The 21,456-nt window shown below is 42.1% G+C and overlaps 1 protein-coding gene across 1 annotated transcript in view; it reads right to left on the bottom strand.

Moving 5' to 3' along the window:
- Pdss2 (decaprenyl diphosphate synthase subunit 2) overlaps nucleotides 1–20,898 on the bottom strand; it is a 211,000-nt gene extending 190,102 nt beyond the window's left edge. The window contains exon 1 of the mRNA XM_052163777.1: nucleotides 20,322–20,898. Coding sequence (XP_052019737.1) covers nucleotides 20,322–20,620 — 299 coding nt within the window. The 5' untranslated portion in view covers nucleotides 20,621–20,898. The remainder of the gene's footprint in view (nucleotides 1–20,321) is intronic.
- Nucleotides 20,899–21,456: the final 558 nt, after the last annotated feature.

Genomic DNA, 21,456 nt, shown 5'->3' with positions numbered 1-21,456 from the left:
ATTACTAACCCACCCAGAATTTACAAAGCCAAATGAGTATTGTGCCTACGGGGCTGGGGCTTTGTACCCTCACAGTAGCTAGTTATACCTATATCATACACTCAGTTCTTTAAATCAAACCACTTCCACTAAAAAAGTTCTAACTCAAGCCACACTCTAGCCGGCACCCCTACTCTCCTCAGCTTCCCGATTTGTTAGTTAGTCTATTCAATTCTAAATGGATTGATAGAATATTATCTTGTTTCAGAAAGGGTGGCTATTTTGTTAAGTCTCTAGTTAGGAATGAGAAAACGGAAACTAAGTATGGCTCACTGCCTGAGCCTTACAAGGTAAGTTTCAGTAGTCCTCAGCATGGAAACATTATACCATCTTTACTGAGAAAGCCGTAGTTCTGAGAGGCTAGCTTGTCTAAAGAGGCAGCAGGTAACCTAAGTACATCTGAAGCTTCCTGAGCCGGGGAGTCAGACCTGCTGCTTCCCAGACTCTGTCCTTTTTGTAGACCATGAAACTTTACCTGCCGCCACTCTGGAACTTCTCGTCGGGTCTCATCTCCACCTTGTACAACACAGCACTGCTTCTAGAGAAGTTTAATCTATACTATTTCTCTGGGTTCTTAACTATCCTTCAAGGGAAAGTGGTGAAGGATGTTGGCTAGCCAGAGACCACAAAGAAATTATTAGACAACAACAACAACAACAACAACAACAATAATAATAATAAGTAATAGCTTATAATGGCAGCTGATTTGTGGAACACATAAAGCCAAGCTTTTATAATTATGTTATAATGTGATCCTCATTACAATCCTGTGAGGCCAGAATAAACACAAGCGAGGAAACAGGCCCAAAGAATTCTGCAGATTGTACAACTAGGAAATGGCAAATTAAGGACTGGTAGGTGCAGGAGGCCATGATCTTATCCATAACATTATCCAGGCCTGCCCCCCGAAAGTGCAATGCCCTTTTAGATAGTATACATTTGCCATAATTAAGTTAAACTTAAATTAGCCAGAATTTCAAGTATAAATTAAAATCAGTCTGCATTCCCAACTTGGTGCTACGTAAACAGGGCAGAAGCATTGGACAGGTGGCAAGATAATATCAACCAGGAATTCACTGGGTCACAGACACAGATGGCCAGAAACATAATTTTGTGAGAAATTAAACCATTAAGGTCCTAGGCTAGCCTCTTTGGGACAAAAGATATTACCTCAACAAATTAACCATTTAAAGATGCTGTTATTCTAAGAAACGCGAGTAAGTATATGGAAAAGTTCATCCAATGAACAAGTAAAGTCACGAAAAATTAAAAGTTCCATCCCCAGTTCCCCCTAGGCTGAGCAGGGAACACTGCAAGAATCTGTAGTATTAGATTAAAATGCTAAGTCTAGTAGTGCCAATTTTTATACACTCACTTTAGACTCATGAAATTATGTCATGAATACTCGGTTGTCATCCCTTAAGAAAAATGTGAGAAGACAACTTAAAAGAACACATAAAGCTTTTAATAAAAGTCTATATAAACTATAAAATTGCTCTGGAAAACTGAGCAGTATTCCTTTTAAACATGCAACAGCATAAAGCAGCCCAGGCTAAGGGTCACCGGGGCTGCATGCTCCTTCAGGGTGTCTTTAGGAGTCAGTAGCACATCAGAAGATACCAAGGTCAAATGAAGACGTGAGAGGTTGTCCACTCAGCACACAGAGCAGAGCAGCCGCCACTGCAGAAGGAAGGACCTGGGCTGTCACTGGTGCAGAGCGGCAGTGACCATGAAATGGGGCAGTGCAGTGCATCGTTCCCCAGCAGCGGCCTCCCAGTTCTTCTCAGAAGGCGCACATTAGGACACAGGGGTGCATCCTGTGGGGGCTCCTTCAAACTCAGAAGGAAGCTCATAAGCGCTCCACACTGACAGATTCACTAGACCCCTCCCCCTCCAAGCATCTGTAAGTAGAAAGGACACTCTCCAACGGTGAGCTGCCTTGGGCTGTATAGAGTGTGACATGTGCTTAGCATTTGGGAGCCATCATCCAGGTTGTGTTGGGCTTTGGTGATGCAGCTGTCTTTGAGTCATGTCTGCTCCTATGAGTAACCCCTCACCCATATCCCTGTCAATAACCTCAATAAACTCACTGGTTCACTGATTGGGCTCTGACAGTATCCTCATTTTGGTTTGTCATCAGTTCCCTCTCTGGAATAAGTAGATTTTGGTGTATATCTCCCCAGAAATACTGCCATATTACTGGGCAAATAGCTCCAGGTGCCAAGGGCACTGTTATGTGTAAGTCCTTCTGTCACATTTCCTGGGTTTCAAACTGGAACACGGTCCTCTCTTCTGTCCTCCAGCAGTGATGGGGACCTAGGACCCAGCAGTCCTTATTGTGATGTCTTGAATCATGACTTAGCTAATAATGGGGAGGAAGCCTAAGTGAGGAGAGAAAAGAATGAGAGATCGCCTGAGTTACAGAAGTCAACAATGACCCAAAGTGCCACTGTGGCGGACTGAATATGCTTGGCGGCCCAGGGAGTGGCACTATTAGGAGGTGTGGCCTTGTTGGAGACAGTGTGTCACTGTGGGGGTGGGCAATGCCACCCTCCTCCTGGCTGTCTGAGGATGCTCAGTCTGCTCTTGGCTTCCTTGGACAAAGATGCAGAACTCTCAGCTCCTCCTGCACCCTGCCTGACTGGATGCTACCATGCTCCTGCATGATGATAATAGACTGAACCTCTGAACCTCTAGGGCAGCCCCGATTAAATGTTTGCCTTTGTAATAGTTGCCTTGGTCATGGTGTCTCTTCACAGCAATGCAAACCCTAAGACAGGCACTTTCTTTCCAACAATAAATTTGACTTGGTAATCTTTAACAATCTGACAAGAACCATGTCACAAATCCCTTATAATATTATAAACACTACCAAGACTATGTTCATAAAAATTATCAATGTTTGGCAGATTCAAAACACTAGAGTATAACATTCACTAGATCTATTTCTCCGCTCACAATGTTGGAAATAAATCCAATTCATTTTGCTTTAAAAAAAAAAAAAACTCTTTGAACCCAATGAAATAACATTCTAAGGAGAATCTGGATGAATAGTAATTTTTAAACTATTTGTTTGATGAAGTTTCAGTACACAAGAATTGAAAAAATACAAGGTCTGTTAAAACAAACAAAAAAACAAACCAGGTGAGTCACAGGAGAAGCAAATCTAGCCACACAGTTTTACTTCTAGACCCTGTATTAAGTATGCAGCATCTGAGCATTAACACACAGAACTCATTTTGAAACATGTCCTTGGGCTATTTTTACACACACATTATTTGAACTTTTCTTTGAACCATAAGTACAGATAAATGTTTGCTGCAGCTGATGAGCTGTTAAGATACTTCCTGCTTGCTTGCTTGGATACAGGTCTAACATGTCACACACTCGTCTTGAACTTCTTATACAGCTGAGGATAATCCTGAACTTCTGACCCTCCTGCCTCTACCTCCTGAGTGCTAGGATTACCATGAAGTGCCACCATCACATCCAGTTGCATATGGTTCTGGTATGAACCCTTATGAACACGGGGCTTTGTTCATGCTAGACAGACAAGCACTCTACTACAGAAACTACATCTCTTTAAAGGTACTTGTGGAGAAGATTCTGAACCCTATGGAATAATAAAAAGCAGTCATGTGGGCTGGAGAGATGGCTCGGTGGTTAAGAGTACTCACGTCTGCTCTTCCAGAGGACCTGAATTCAATTCCCAGCAACCACATGGTGACTCACAACCATCTGTGATGGGATCTGATGCCCTCTGCTGGTGTGTCTGAAGAGAGCAACAATGTACTCATACATAAAATAAATAAGTAAGTAAGTCTTTAAAAATAAAAAGCAATCATGTACCACAATAATAATGGAGACTAACTATTACGATAGTAGTAATGAGCAAGATAAGAAAAATGTCTGAGCCGGGTGGTGGTGGCACATACCTGTAATCTCAGCACTCTGGGAGGCAGAGATAGGTGCCATCTAACTTGCAAACAAGACTTTACATTATGCCAGGCGGTGGTGGCGCACGCCTGTAATCCCAGCACTCTGGGAGGCAGAGGCAGGTGGATTTCTGAGTTCGAGGCCAGCCTGGTCTACAGAGAAACCTTGTCTCGAAAAAAACCAAAATCCAAAAAACAAACAAACAAAAAACAACAAAACAAAACAAAACAAAAAACAACCCCCCCAAAAAAAGATAAGAAAAATGTCTGAATTCTAATTTGTCAAATTCTGAACACAAATAATTTAAGATTATAGCACCTCAAGCATCAGATAGCCCACTAAGATTGGTTTTTATTTATGTAACTAAAGCAACTGCAGATCTAGTGAACTATCTTGAACTGCCAAAACTCTCACTCAAACCCAAGACCCCTGAAGAAGTTCCTTGGATGAAGAAGAGAGTGTATACTATATATCTATATCTATAATAGATAGATCATATACTTTCCCCAAATGAATCATAACTTGACCCCCCCCAAAAAAGTAAAACAAAAGAAAAACAATAATCTGTTGGGAGCCGAGCACAAGAGTCTTTGAGCCTACAGATCTCCAGAGAAACCAGGAACATTAAGCACAGAGGATTGTCCTCTCAAAGGAATGGTCATAAAACCCATCCTTCAATCCCAAAAGCTGGGAAATGGAGGTGACTAATAGCCTGGTGATCTGTGGTATCTGTTGGTCCTTTGACTGGACCTGGCTAATAGTCTAAATGACCCTTATAGCCAGGGGCTCCGCAAGCTCCCACAGCCACAACAGGAAATACCTAATAGTCTAAATGACCTTTACATTGTATACATATACATATGTTTATGTATATGTATAGCCAGAGGTTCACCCAAGTTTCCACAACTAGGATCAGAGGTGGGCAACAGCTGAAATGATCTCTACACTGTCTATATGATCCAGATCATTGCCAGACCTTTCCTTAGGCCTTTAAGCTAGTATTAGTGGCCTATCTCCTGAACCCATCTTCTTGAAGAAATGACTTGTACCCTGAGTTGAGTTTCAATTTAATTATGCTTTCTTGTGCCTCTGGGATTGCATTACATCAGAAAACATTTCCCAAATTTTACTGGGTTTAAATATTCCGGCTATAAATGCCCTGGCATCAGACCCTCTAGAGGGCTTGATCCAGGTTGACAAAGTCAATCCGAACTGAATTTTCACAGCCTCTTTATGGTTCCTTTCCCAGCAGAGACAACCCCCCCTTCCCTTAATAATTCACTGGCCCATAAAAGTTATGAGCACGGGACTGGAGAGATGTCTCAGTAATTAAGAGCACTTATTCCTCTTACAAAGGACCCAGGTTCAGTAAGCAGCACCTACATGACAGCTCACTGCTTTTGAGCCCACACCCTTTTCTGTCCTATACAGTCACTAGCATGCACACATACATGTGGCAAACATACATGCATATAAAACACTCAGACATAAAATACATATAAGCATTTTCTTTTTAAAGTTATTAGCATCAGACAATCTAAGTGGCTCAGTGGGTACAGGCACTGACCACCAAGTCTGATTACCTGAGTTTAATCCTGGGACCAAATGGGGGAAGGAGAGAGCAACTCCCACAAGTCAAGAGTCCTCTGAGTTTTATGCATGTACTATGGCATAAGCATGTCCACACATATACATAAATACATGGGAAAATTGGGAGGAGCTGGGATGAATATGATCAAGATACATTGTATACATGTATGAAACTGTCAAAGAATAAACAAAAAATATTCTTTTAACCATTGGCAGTGCAGGTCCAACAGTTGGACTGGAAAGGGGTCTGTAAGTCGGGCAGGATGTAGAGGGCTATGCTGAGTCAGTCCCTCTCACAGGAGTCATCCTGAGAGCCCCCACAGTTATCCCACTTCTCAGCCCGACACACTGTCAGCATCCCTACAGCGGCTCTCTACTGTATCAAGAGACACAAAAAGACACGCATCAAGTTGCGTTCACTGACCATCACTGTGTTCCTCTGTGCAAGTCTGTCAGGAAAGTGAACTGACAGGTTCTGGGTGGAGCACCTTGTGTATGAACAATCCCGCTTCCTTCACTTTCTTACTGGACAGATAATTTTTTAAAGGTTTTGATATAAAATGATGTTGTATGCACCCATGTAAATAAATAAAAGACACTTAATAAAAAACAGCCTAACCACTAAGGTTTCGTAAAAGCCAGCAGCCATCTCACAAGCAGCTGAAGGAGCTGCTTCCTTTGAGAACCAGCTCTTAGCTCACTGGGGGACTCCAGTGACTGATGGAACATGAGGTGACCATAGAGTTAAGCTGTTCACCATTAGTTATTATCAGATGCACTGAGTCAATTCTAGCAGGCCCAAATGGATCCTTTCCTGCGTGTCCTACTACAGCCATCTCGCCCTCACTGTTCCTACAGCTCTGAGTGGTGTGAGTACCAACCTTGAAAGGAATCAAATGGGCCCTGGCTACAGAAAAACCCAAGCACTGTATCAGAGTTAGCAGCCGTGCATTTAGAGGCATCCTGAGAATCAGGGGACAGGGCGAATCTTCTCTATGCAGTTGTGCATACCCTTGTTCATTATGCTGATTCATAAGCAGTCTGGGGATAGGGTTTACGCAGCAATTTTGAACATGTCTAATAGACTGGCTGAGTGATCACGACTGAGATGGGACATGTCTAGACAGTCACTGACAAGGTGGTTTTCAGAAGGGTAATTTGGGTGAATCTGTGGAATGGGACAGCACCTGAAAATATCTGTGTTCAACTACCTCACTGCAAGAGACAAAATGGCTGTTCTCAATTGGCAATTCTGTGGCAATTCTGACAGGGTTGGAAGGCTAACTTGGTGGCATCACTGCTAAGTATCCTTCAAATGTTAAGTCCTCCAGATGAGACATTTACTCAAAAAGGGTGGACTCTGGTGGCGCCTCACAACAGATATGTTAGCAATTTGTCAAACTCCTTAGCAGAGGCATTGATTCTGTTTATATGTGATTTCTTTGTTATACTAATACAACAACCTGTAAACTTACTTGCATGTTCACATGACACACAACTCAATGGTGCCCCAGATGAATGAGACCATGATTAGGTCTCAAGTACTTCTCGAGGTAATCAAGGACTTCTGTGTTCTAAACATGCATTCTCCTTCCAGAAGCAACTGGCTTACGTTATGGTAAAACAGCCCATGACTACATGGGCTGGGCTCCCACAGGAACCACCCTGTTGGGAAACTGGGAAACTTCTGGGCCAGGCCATATATGATTAAACCTTTCACGACGAGGCTAAGAATCAACCCACCAAACAAAGAGTCCCAGCTAGCTGAGGTCACGGCCATTTGCAGCTATAACCCAAGATCCTCACTTGGTGTATACTTAGCTATAACCCAGCATTACTGTTTGTAACCTAAAATTCCAACTACCAGTACAAGCAGTAAGACTTTTTCCTGTAAAAGCAGGCTGAAGAGAGGCCAGCAGAACTATGTGGAGATCACAAGGATGCTTCCTATAATCCATTCACAAGACTGCACTCAAAGCCTCCTCCAGTCACCCAGCTACCACAGCAGAAGCCACAGCTGCAGGATGAACGAGGAAGCTGGGGGAGCAGGAGAGAGCCCCTAACTCCTTTTGAGTATTTCTACAATTTTTCTTTACTCCTTTATTTATTTTATTTTGCTAAAGTTAATCACATGGCCACTCCTGGCGACAAAGAAGGTCAAGAACCACAGTCCCTGGACGGGGAGGCACTGGTGCCCTGAGTTCAGCGCTGGAGGAAGACAAAGGGAAAGTTGAAAAGGCAGGCACGGCCACTGCTCCTGTGTCAAGGCCTCAAGGCGATGCTTTGCCCTGCTCTGTTCTCTGTCCACACGGGCACATTGCAAGTTGGTCAAGCTATGGTGACGCCCAGTCTAAACAGCAGGCGAGGCGAGGGAGGCGCAATCAGTCAGATCAGATAGCACTCAGCGGCCGTAAGCCTGGTGGGGAGCTACCTCTCTAGAGTGGGCACGGAGGACTAGCCACATCAGCTTAGATGGGCATCTTTTCAATTATCTACACAATAAAAAAGCAGGGCACAGTAAATTCAAGCAAAAGACATGGTACCTTTTCTCTTGCAATGTTTTATTTCTCCTAAAAGGAACTTTTTTCTCCTACTCTATGAAATATATCTATATATCTATTTATCACCCAACTGGCCAAAGGATGCAGGGCTCAGAGTGGTACACGCTGCTGGCATGCACGGGAACTCATGTGGATTAAGTTTATGATGCAAGAAGGGCCAGACTGCCTCTCACAGGACTCCAGAGTGTCAACACTCAGGAGTAACTGTGACCTCTCAGTTCCACACCCCTGACCCCAGAACCATTCTTCTTTTCAAAATTAAAAAATCATTTAATTTTAAACATGGAAATGATAACAAACATGCAGTATCATATTGCACTGATAGCTTTATATGTCTCTTATTTAACTAGAAATCTTGTTGAGGAGTAGGCCAAAGTGACCAACAATGTCTGGTGGGTTTTATATTCTCTGTGATAAGCACAGGACCTGGCCATTAGGGGACACATTTAGCCAGCAGCTAAAGAAGAACTAAATAAACTATAGCAGTCTTCCTCCAGGTCCTCCTGCACACAGCTTATCTTTTCTACAATTTATGATCTCTACAGCTGCCAAAGCCAGCTTTTAAAAGGCTCATCTGGTCATATACCTCTTACTGGCAGTGGGAGAAGATTAGATCTTCTTAAGGCAATATGAAAAAAAAAATCACCTCAAAATCTGGTCCCAACTTTTTATCTCTTAAATCAACTTTATTTGGTTCACAGATGCTTCATTAAAAGTAGCCAAACACTAGAGACAGTCTCTACCTTCATATATGGCACATAGGGAACTAGAGACAGTCTCTACCTTCATATATGGCACATAGGGAACTAGAGACAGTCTCTACCTTCATATATGGCACACAGGTAACTAGAGATAGTCTCTACCTTCATATATGGCACACAGGTAACTAGAGACAGTCTCTATCTTCATAGATGGCACATAGATAACTAGAGACAGTCTTGATCTTCATAGATGGCATATAGGTAAACAAGCTGTTTTATATCTGCAGTGTACAAGCCTGTCCTGAATGGTTTTCTGTCAATCTGAGAAGTACCTCAATTGAGAAAATTCTTCCATCACACTTCCTGTCACAAGTCTATGGAGCATTTCCTTGATTAATAATCATGTTGAAGGGCCCAGGCCACTGTGGACAGTGTTATGCCCGGGCAAGTGGTCCTAAATCATACAAGGCAAGCAAGCTGAGCCAGGTGTGGTGCATACACCTTTCAGGCAGATTTCTATGATTTCAAAACTGGCCGCACAGTGATGCCTTATCTCTAAAAAATTAAAGAAGAAAAACACAAGCAAGCAATTCGGCTGAGTGAGCTGTAAGGAGCAAGCCAGGAAGGAGCACTCCTCCTGACTTCGGATTTAGGTCCTGCCTCAAATCCCTGCCCTAACTCCCTTCGTGGTGGACTGTAACCTGTGAGATGAAGTAAACCCTTTCCTGCCCACGCTGCTTTTGGTCATGGTGTTTATCAGAGCAACAGAAACCCTGAGAGAAGCTACAAACAAGAGTCTTCAGCAATAAAAAATGAAATACAATGGTGCAGAATATTTGATCATACTATGAACCCCAAGATTATCTTGTTTACTGGAAAACCCTGTTTCTAGCTGTGGTGTGGCTTAGCTTTTTAATCCAAGAGTTTTCTGTTTATTTTAACCAGGATTAAATAAAGTCAACCATAGGTGAAGCGGTGGAGCAAGCAACCGTTACAGGGAGAAAACAGGAAAAAGCAGAGTAGAGGAAGGCAGGAGGTCGGGCAGAGATGCACAGGAAGTAGAGTGGAGGGGCATCCCATTGGAGGGGTTCTGAAACATCGTGGAGAAAGAGTGCTTCCTTTGGGGATCTAACATTTGATATTTCATTATAAGCAACAGCACAGTTGTCGTCTGTGCTCCGCCTAGTTTCTGGTTGGTCACAGTAGAGGAGCAGCAAGCCCGTCATCACCATCTCCACCACGGCCGCAGCGCACTCTGGCCTCTCCTTCTGTTCACCCTGTTCCATGTTCGCCCGGACCACTGCAGCTTGTCCTAGACTCTGCCAGGCAATTCCCATGTCTCTAGTATCCTGCTCCAACCATTTCCTTCTCATCCAACACAAGTCAACTCAGAGGCCACTTTACCTTTAGAAACCACCCATGTCCCCAGAATGACATTGTCTTCTCCTTGTCTGTCTGTCCAGCATGCTGGGTCACACATGCTACTTTTCTCTCCAGGCACTCTGAGGCTGGGCTTGTGTTCTTACTAGAACAGATTTCTCATAGTAATGACAAAGGCTACCGTCTGGAGATCTGTGTGTGATCCATAGTAACTCTTCCAACCTCATGAAACACTGACCTACGTACCACTCATCCTTACTTACAGAGAAAGGAGGCCAGGGCACGGGGAGCAGAAGGGAGCTGCCTAAGACCACAGTGGTCTGTAGGACCAGAACGCGAAGCCAGTCTGAGTCCAGAGCGTCTACTCACTGCACCGTCTCGCATGAATTCCTGGACGGCCACAACTGTGTCTTATTCATGTTTTACACCCCATGCCCAGAATACCTCAAATATTTGTGGAATGAATTAAAATTTATAATTTTCTCCTAGTCATCCAAGAAAAAGTTCTTTGTAAGAAATACAGGTTTTTAGTTAGTAATTATGGAACTGAAACTAGAAAGGGCCTTTCATAAACATGGACGACTAAAATTAAATTTCTTAATAACAAATTGAAAGGACTCTAATGAATTCTACCATATAAAAAACAAACAAACAAACAAACAAAACCTAACAGTTTCTCTAGAGAGCCAAATAACAGGAGTAGAACGCATGGTCTCTTCTAAGCCATCAATGCCCTCTAAGAGAAGAGAGTAAAGCCAGACTTTATCTCCTATGATGGACTACTAATGAGTTCTACCTATCTGAATCTAAATTAGAGAGCATTTGGAGGCAAGAGCAAAACCGCAAAGTATTTAAACAAATTTTAATCCTAAAAATAAATACTTAATCCTAAAAACCCAATGTGTCCAGAAAAATGAAAGAAAATAGGGCTACACCACTCAAAGAAGTCAGCTACACTGACACATTCAACAGTTCGTTGCACAGCAAGAGGCGTCTGTGCCATTTTTTAGATGACCAAGCACCGTCCATAAGATCTCAGAAGCATTCAAGCTCTAGATCTGTCTAGAGCAGACAGTTACTCTAGTTTGATTTCTTTTTTTTTCACTGTGATAAAGACCATGACCAAAAACAACTTAGGAATAATCAGGTTTATTTCCTTTTATATTTCCAGGTTAATTGCTAAGGGAAGTTGAGGCAGGAACTGAAGCAAAAACCATGGAGGAATGCTATTTACTGGCTTGCTTACAGGCTGGTTCTCTTCTAGCTGGCTTGCTTCTCTTCTTGTTTGTTTATTTTTGAGTCAGAGTCCCACTCTGTAGCCCTGACTGCCCTGGAACTCACTATGTAAACCAGGATGGCTTTGACTCACAGAAATCTGCCTACCTCTGCCTCCTGAGTGCTAAGATTAAAGGCATACTCTGCTAACTTGTGTATACAGTCCAGGTCCATGTGCCTGGATGGTGCTGAGCTATTCAGTATGCTGGACCCTCCCGCTGGCCAATCTGATCAAGGCAATTCTTCAATTGAGGTTCCCTCTGTCCCGGCGACTCCAGCTTGTGCCAACTTGGCAACAAAAACTAACTAATACAATAGTATACTAAGTAAACTTAAAAAGCTAAAAATACTTAAATATGAATGATTGACAAATATAAATGAATAAAATATGCATTATGCAGAAGTGGGTACAGAATTGAATTAGACAGGTAGCAAAGAAACCACAGGGCACAGCTGTGCTGTCAGGAAGAGAGAGACCAACTCACCGTGACTACATTTAGTTTCTCCCACACTAACAGCCCACCTGGGCATTCCCACAGACCACTGTCCAGCTTGAATAGGTCCACAGGCCTTCATTCAAAGCACCTTGTCTAAGTCACTGATCTACCACTGAAAAGAGACACCACGACCAGGCCCTCATCCAAAGCCCCTTGTCTTACAACTGATTTACCGCTATAAAGAGACACCATGACCAAGACAATTCTTATAAAGGAAAACACTTAACTGGGGGCTTGCTACAATTTCAGGGACTTAGTCTACTTTTACCACTGTGAGGAGAATGGCAGCACTCCTGACACTGGAGCAGAAGCTTAGAGCTACATCCTGATCTGCAGGGAGAGAGGGAGACAGACAGACAGACACAGAGAGACAGACACAGAGAGACAGAGCGTGACGGAGAGACTGGACCTGGCATGGGCTTTGAAACCTCAAGCCCACTTCTTGTGATACACTTCCTCCAACAAGGCCACACCTCCTAATCCTTCTCAAATAGTGCCACTCCCTGATGACTAATATTCAAATATCTGAGCCTATGGGGGCCATTTTTATTCAAACCTCCACACCGTTGAAAACAAGTATCTTTCAGAATATAACTCTTCTGATTTTAGAAAACTGCGTTTAACTCTACATTCAGGCAAGAACTAAACTGATCCTGTATTGAAACACTAGTATTTTTGCAACTGAGTGAATATTCACATTCATGGGGATGAATAAAAGCTGAAAAGTCTCACATCCATTAAGATGAAGTTGAGTCTGAAAATATATGGTTTTCTGAGCTTTTAAGATTTTTAAATTGTGGAGAAAGAACCATATTTGCATTACATCACTGTATTTAATTCTTTTCGCTGAGAAAGGCTTTCTTACAAGCCAAATCTAGGTCCAGCCATACTTTCCAGACAGTTTAGAGCTGGCCATACCATTGGAAATCATCTTGGAAAACCTCTTACTTCACTGATGAAATTAGCTGCCTGGAGTCACATGCTGTGTGCTTTCAGAACTGAAGTTAGAGACACAAGTTGGTCATCTCCTGAGCCTTTTCCTCTCTCCCCTTCTCTCCCTTTTCCCTCCTAGTCTTCTCTTGTCCCCACTATGCCTTGATTTGAAGTGATGTATTGTTGTAGAAATGTTTAATCCCAATCAGAGTTTCTACCCTGCCTTTGACCATTTAGTTCCTGGATAAAAGACACACGCAACCTTCATATTTACAATATACTATTAAAATCTATTTCCTATTGATAAACCCAATTTATTCCTTACTATGTTATCTGGGCTGCTCTTAACTACAATTGGCCAGCCATGTTTTCTTGACGCCTATCCCACAGAGACTTTCTCTTCCTCCTCACCTTCTTCTCTCCCTTGTGGTTTGCCACCAACCCTCCAGGTCCAAGAACCCTAAAACCTGCCTATGTCTCTTCCGCCCAGCTATTTGCTGTCAGCATCTTTATTCACCAATCAGAAATAACTTGAGGTTAAGGTCTCTTGTGTCTAAATGCAAGACCTGTGAAACAACCAGGTCTTGGGGGCCCGCACTTAGCATTACAAGACACTATAAAAGACCAAATCTCAACAATTCCCCTTTTTAGTCCAATAAAAACCTCTTTTTCTCTCAGATATAAATTGAATACAATTATAACAATTATGTATGTAATAACAATTATCTATTATAACAATAAGGTATGATATACATTTATAATGTTCAGTCCATTTTATTTGGCAATTTAGATAAAGTATTTTATCAGCTATACTAACTTAATGAGTTTACAATTCTGCATCTCAATTATCTTTGATTTTTACTTGAATTATATCCAAAACCCAACTTTTTGGAATCTAGAACACCTTCCTTAATGCTAAACAACTTAAGTTTAATTGTGAGACTATAACTATCTTGTCTTCAACACCGTCAGAGATTTGAAAAGGAATAAATAGTATTTAGGTATGCAGGAAGCATAGGGATGCAACTTCTAAAAATCATAGAAATGATGGAGATAGCTTACTGCCTGGACAGTCCCTAGTATTCCCTTTAACGTGGGAGCATCTATCTTCAGCCTTCTGGCCCAGAACAACTGACAGACCCCCACCAGCACCAGGTGAAGCAGGAATTATGAAGGACTAGCTTACCCTGTCTTGGCAATGCTTAGCAGTAAAGTATCCTGCATCCATTTGTCCTTTTTGGACAGCATTTTGCCTGTAGATAGTTAGGGCATTTCTCGCCCAGTGGCTACCTTACCACAACTGAAGTAACTCTATATGGAGGTATCTTAATAAATAAAAATAATTGTCTTAGTTGTTTTAATTATCAAAATGAAGGTAGTAGTAAGTTCAGTGGTTATAATTGTATAACAAACACTGTGAGAGAGGAGACCTAAGAAGAGCAGACCTAAATAAAAAAGAGGCTGCAAAACTGAATCAGTCTACACTTCAGATTTTATACTTCAGGCTGCCAGGCCAAGGACATGGTATTCTGGGAGAGGGGTTCTGTATTTGTGTTAACAGGAAAGAAAAAGAGGCTTTAGACTCCTTCCAAAGTAATAATCAAATCTGATAGAGGAAGACCCTCTGAAGATCTTGGCTTCAGTCAGGAAGGAAAACAATCAAGAAGACCAAACAGGACAGGTAGCATAATCAGCTGATCCCTCTACGTGGGAACAAACCTGAACCTGGCTGAGACATGAAAATGACTCTAGCCAGGGCTCCAGTTATATACAGTCAATGAGTCTTGTTGGCAACAGAGTCCTCAGAATTCATCATGCCACCCTTTCATATGGCATGAATGAAGATTTATTACACTTTGGTTATTTATCAAATTAACCTATAAAAAAGACAGTTGTCTTTCATCTGCATCCCTATGCTTCCTGCATACCCAAATACCATTCATTCCTTTTCAAATCTCTGATGGTGTTGAAGACAAGATAGTTATAAACAAGGAGCAAAAATTCATCCTTGACTGATCTATGCATCTTGCACATTCCATACAGATATATTTATAGAACTGAATATTGGTTGTAAGATTAATATACTAGAGACTGAAACACCAAGAGGGCAGCCCTGACAAGATTCACCCTCGGGGATGCTGAAAAGACCTGCTTCCAGAACTCCTTCAGGAAAGACTGCTAATCCCTGATGACCTGGGTTCATCCAGCCTTTAGCCTTTTCCAGTTAGGACTTCAGTTAAGCCCTGAACTTTCTCAACATGTAAAGACTGGGCAACTAATGAAGCCAGATGGCTTTATTTTGACTTAACCATTTTTCCAATTTCCTTTTGGGCCCCCAAACAGGAATTCTTTGCCCCAATTCAGCAGGAGGCAATTATAATAAGCCTGTAGTTCCAATCCTTTAAATTGGGGTGGATGGTTTTGGTTATTTTATAAATTATAGATATGTTGTCATCTTAAGGAATAATGCACAAATAATTATAGTTTTGGACAGGGAGGAAACTAAATAGGAAGCTTAGACTTTTCTAAGAAATTTCACAGAAACTTCTATCTTTCCTTTCCTCTTCTCTATCCTTCTTACTTAGGTAAAGGAAAGGGTGTTGAAAAGAAAAAAGGGGGATATAGTAGGGTTAAAAAGAAATTAGACAAATTCAAATGGATTTTTAAATCTACTCATAAACAAATAACTCTTATAGCCATAATCTTACATTGATAGAGATCTTTATATTTTGAGAATTGAGGTTATATTTTCTTATACTGATACAGATTTTTGTATATTGATACGGGTTTAAGGTTTTCATGGGTATAAATCTTTGTATATTGATACAAAATTTAAGATTACTTTCGTTACTCTTAGATAGTATCTTGGTTAGGGTTTTACTGCTGTAAACAGACACGATAACCAAGGCAACTTCTTATAAGGACAACATTTAATTGGGGCTGGCTTACAGGTTCAGTCCACCAAGAATTAATCCCATTCCTTTTAATAGGTACTATTCTAAACAGTTTAGGATAATTAGTAATTCAGGTTAACATTCAGTCAATCAAGCTTTCGGTCTCATCAGATACTAGTCTGTATTATCACAGAAATATACATCCTGGGTTGTACAAATAATAGGTAGCTGGAAACATGCAACATTTGCTTGTTCAGATGTAAACATCTAAAAAATAAATAGATGTCTTCAAAACCTCGGAGACTCACAGAATGGAGCATTTAAAGATGTTTTCTACTAAGTTAAGGCTTATTGTAAATAATAAAAGTTGTGTGTCTTTTATCCAGGAACTGGATGATTAAGGTGGGGTAGAAACCCTGGATTGGGAATGAACATGTCTACATGTATCTCTAAGTTTTTTTTAAAGAAATAATTACAGATGATCCATTGCAGAAATAGGATAGAGTTCTCTGTGCCTTGGACCACTCCATGGTGACAAAACTTTACTTGTAGCGTAATTCTAAAATCCTACCCCCAAACCACCTTATTCTATTTCCAAGTCCAGCAGTTTTTCAACCCCATATTCAGTTCTCTGCAGCTCTATCCCTCGTCTAGACTTGTGGACCGTCATCACAAGGCTCTACACTTCCCTCAGCATGGGTTCTGCTCGTCCCTGCTTCCCAGACTTTCGAAATCACTTATCTTTCTCCAGCTCTGCAGTCTTTCACATTTTAAAAATGATATAAATGCTGCTAGTTTTAGTTTGGCTCCTATTGCTGTGACAGAATGCTGACCAAAAGCAACTTTCTGAGGAAATGGTTTATTTGGTTTACTATCCCAGGCATGATCACTCTGAGGGACACCAAGGCAGGAATCTGGAGGCAGGAGCTTAGGCAGAGACCATGGAAGGCAGCTGCCTGTGGGCTTGTTTCCAATGGTTTGCTCAGCCTTCTTCTTTCTTACACAACCAAGAAGCACCTGCCCAGGGTGTTGGTCCACCCTAGTGGGCCAACACTAATCAATCACTAATCAAGAATATATGCCACAGTCTTGCCTTCAAGCCAACCTGATAAGGGCATTTTTTCAACTGAGGTTCTCTGTAAAAACATTATACCATTTTTTTCCTTCCCAGTCCTGAATGACAACTCTGAGACTAAATATTTATTATTAAGTGCATAGGCTATAAGCTCTTGACTAGCTCCTATTTAACCCATTTAAACTCTTCTACGTCTACCACTTGATTAGTTACCTCTCCTTCAGTCCTGGGCTGCTTCTTCCTTCCTGTCTCTTCAGCGTCTCTCCGAGTTCATCAATCTGCTGGTTTATATCTGACTCCTTGGTCTGTCTCCCCTCTCATCTCTCCCGGTGTCTCTCTTTTATCTCTTACTATTCTCCGAATCCTCTCTTCCTGCCGGTGTCCCACCTCCGATTTCCTGCCTCAGCTCATTGGCTATCGGCTTTCTTATTGACACTACAGCTCTCTTTCCAGAGGACTTCAGCTTGTGTCAAGTCGAACAAAATAAATGAATAATAGTAATATAAAAATAATAAACCACATTGTACAAATGAATATTATACAGAATATAAACACATGAAACTGAGTTCTTAAAAAAACAAAAAACAAAAAACAAAAAACTGTGTTAGTCAGCTGAGTATAGTAGCTTTAATCGCCGCACTCAGAAAGCAAGGCAGGAGGACGGGTCACTGGGAGTTCCAGGCCAGTCAGGGTTATAGTGAGACCCTGTCTTACAAAGCCTTAAAACATAGCACACTGATGAAGCGCTCAAACTGACCATTCTGAAGTGCCCATAGCTCAGTAGTGCCAGCTTGCCTGCTGTCCCTTTTTCTCTGAGTCTGACTCCTAGGGATGCTAAAGTAAGCAGAACCACACAGTATGTGTTTTCTAATGACTTGCTCATTTCATTAACCATATACTCTCAAGATTCATCTCTGTTGGAACATGTCACTCTTTTAAGGTTGAAAAAACATTCCAATGTGTGCGTATACCACAATTCATTAATAGATTTACCCACTAATGAATACATGATCTGCTTCTACCTTCTGCCTATTGTAAACGATACTAGAAACATAAATATATAAATATCTGAGACTCTGTTTTCAATTCTTTTGGAAATATATTTAGAGGTAGAATGGCTGAGTCACATGGTAACTCCTAATTTTTTAAAGGATATAAACTCTTCATTTTGCATAACCCCTCTGGGATTCATTCAGTTGTACACAGTGATATCAATATTCTTTTGTTTAAAAAAAAATAAAATTGCACTTGTATTTGGGAGGGCATGTGCAGATTTTAACAGGTGTGTTAAAGTGAGGCAAGAGACACTGGGCGGTGGTGGCACACGCCTGTAATCCCAGCACTTGGGAGGCAGAGGCAGGTGGATTGTTGAGGCCAACCTGGTCTACAAAGTGAGTTCCAGGACAGCCAGGGCTACACAGAGAAACCCTGTCTTGAAAAAAACCTAAATAAATAAATAAATAAATAAATAAATAAATAAATAAATGTGAGGCAAGAGGTGAAAGTGTCTTCCTTATCTTGCTCCACCTTATATTTTGAGACAAGGTCTCTTACTGAACTCATTAATTATGTAGACTGGCTGGTCATTATGTTCAAGAGGACAGCCTGTCTCCACACTGCACCCCGACACTTGGGTCACAGAACCCATGTGAACACACTCTTTCTTGGTACCCAGATTTTATGTCAGTACTTGGAATCTAAACTCAGGCCCTCAAGCTTGTGCTCAATCTAATGACTGAGACATCTCTCCAGCTCCATCACATAGAATTTTATGGTTATATATGTATGACAGTTTAACCAACCATTGCCCAATAACTGACGTTTTGGTTGTCAGGTTGGGTCTATCCCAAATACCCATGCCAAGTATCATCCTCTTAATTATCTTTGCTGTCAAGACTTTGGCAATTTTACAGCCAACTTTCAACATTATAAACATCCCTGTACAGTTTCTGATATAGACAAGTTTTTATTATTTAATAATAATAATAATAATTTATTTCTTTAGGATGTTTATAAGTATGATAATGAGATGTATAGTTTAATCTTATTTAATTTAATCTTGTAAGAAATTTCCATTTTCCAGATTGGCCATACCGATTTACATACATGCCGAATCTAGTTTTTCTGTTTCTTCACAGTAGGGATGTCCTACTGTAAATCTGTACTTCACTCCTCATAACTGTGACAGATCTCACAATAATGTAAATCTGCGTTTCTCTAATTCTGCTAATGGCTTTGAACATTCACAAGCCCACCTGCCATCATCTTTTTGTCCAACTCTTGTTTGCTTTTTCGCCTTGAAGTTTGAGACAGAGTTTCTTGTTTAGCCCTGAAAGATAAAAACTCTTCACTTTGCATAACCCCTCTGGGATTGGCTGGTTTAGGGATCAAGCTGCAGGGATCTTCAGTTTCTACATCCTCAGTGCTGGTATTACAAACCTCCAGCCTTTGTACAGGGTTGCTGGGGCTCAAAATCAGATCGTAATACTTGCTCAACAAGTACTTTACTGGCAAAGACATCTCCCCCAATCCTCTTTATATTATTTTTATTCTAGTAACCTTTTTATGTTTAAGTGCTAGCTTTATCATTGAAAGACATAAAGATAAATACACACATTCCTATATTCACATAAACAGGAACCTACTGGACCTTGTGCAAAAGGTCCCCTTTACAAGATATATTTTACAATATACATGACAAAGTAATTATATTAGAATTTGTAGAGAATGCTAGACATGTGGCTGACGATATGCATACATATATACATATTTAAATTTCTAGTAACTTCTCTGTGGACTTGAAATAAACTACAAAACATGTGGTATGAGTTGTCTTTTTAAGTGATAAATGTTTTTCTTAAAAACTCTAATAGCAAATTTAACACTAGTCTGGCATTAACTGGTAAAAGCGTCTGAGGATACTGACTTCAACCTGGATAGTCCAATACTTGGATATTAGTTAAAAGCTGCCTATTCTGCCTGTTTCTCTTGTCTTAATTTTTCGTAGGCGAACAATTTAATTTGCTCTGTAGACCAGGCTAGCCTCGAACTCAGAGATCGGACTGCCTTTGCCTCCCAAGCTCTGGAATTAAAGGAATGAGCCACCACTGCCCGGCTCTATTCCACTTTTAAAACAGCACTTCTTGAATGTGACTACGTATACATCTTTGATATCCTTGACATGTCATGAAGCAGCCGCATGTCTAAAAGTTAAGAGAAACTGTAAAACGCATTCAAGTTTTTCTTTTAAGTAAACCATTTATCCTGAGGCAAGCAGAAGAATGTTAAAGGGACACCAAGAAGTATCGTAAAAGTGCAAACGAAATAAAGAATAAAAGAACTGGCCAGACCCAGAGTTCCCATGAGTGTCCTAACCAGAATAACTTTTTTAAAAAAAGGCGAGTGGGTCACCTGGGTCGGTGGGGGAAGGGGTCGCTCACCTGGCAGTGGTGAGCAGAGGGTGCTGGGTCCCCACCAGCTTCCGCACCTGCATAGCGATGTTGCTGAGCTCGTCGCTCAGCAGGCAGCGGAGGCTCATGAAGGACGCGGGATAGCCCACGATCTTCTCTGCCTCGGACACCACCTGGTTCCAATGGGCTGGAGACCTGGAGGACCGACCACGCCAGGAGCCTACGGAGGAGATGGTGTCGAGGGATCTGAAGTACCACCACTGGCGATTTGGGGGACCAGAAGCCCCGAGATAACCGGACAGGCGCAACAGCAGCTGCCGGAGGCTCATACTTTGAGTCTGAGAGGGTCAGGGACCTGAGAAAGGTGTCCAGAAATGACACGGGAAACAAACAAGGGCTGAGGAGAAACTTTCAGAATCTACAAGGAAACGGCGATTCCAAGCCCCCAGAGAAGTGTGGCTTTCTGGAGCCGTAACCAGGAATAAAGTTTGCTGCTTATGTAGCGCAGACTGGCGTAACCCTAGCAGCTGCTCAGAACTACACTGGCCATCTGCGGTAGAAAGCACAACCGGTGCCTACATGGGGGACGCCATATTGGAGGCATGAAATGCGGCCTGCCGTAAAGATAGGGGCGGGCTGGTGAGCGGCAAAGTGTGCTCTTTACTTTACGGCACAGCTGAGACCTCCCCCCAAAGGGGCGGAGCCTTGGTGATGACCGGAAGGCGAGGGATGGATGGAAGCCTCTGCCCTTGGGCGTCTGTGTCCGCCCTTTGGCCCTCCTCTAGCCCTCGATCTTGGCGCTCTCGGGGTCTCTGTAGCGTTTCCCCCGGCCCAGCGCAGGGTGAAGCGTATGTAAATAAATATCTGTGTCGGGAGTCTGCAGTGAGATCGTGGGCCGTGGCGCAGGATCGTCGGGAAGCCTTTGGTTCCCGTGCGCCTTAGGCCCTCGGTGGGGGCTGCGGACTGGGGAGGGCGGCCCCTCTCGCTCCGCAGCGACCCCCGCAGAGCTGGAACGGGAGTCGATCGGTGGGGCTGAGCCCTGCTTCCCTCAGCTCCCTGGCCGAAGTGCCAGGGTTTCAGTGAAAAATCCAGACAGAAGCTTCTACATAAGGATGCCTGCCGTGAGAATGGAATGAAACGTTGTTTGCTCCCCCTTCTCGTTTCT

Source organism: Apodemus sylvaticus, chromosome 19 (assembly GCF_947179515.1).
Source record: "Apodemus sylvaticus chromosome 19, mApoSyl1.1, whole genome shotgun sequence".
NCBI lineage: Eukaryota > Metazoa > Chordata > Mammalia > Rodentia > Muridae > Apodemus > Apodemus sylvaticus.
This window is presented reverse-complemented; position numbering and strand designations above follow the sequence as displayed.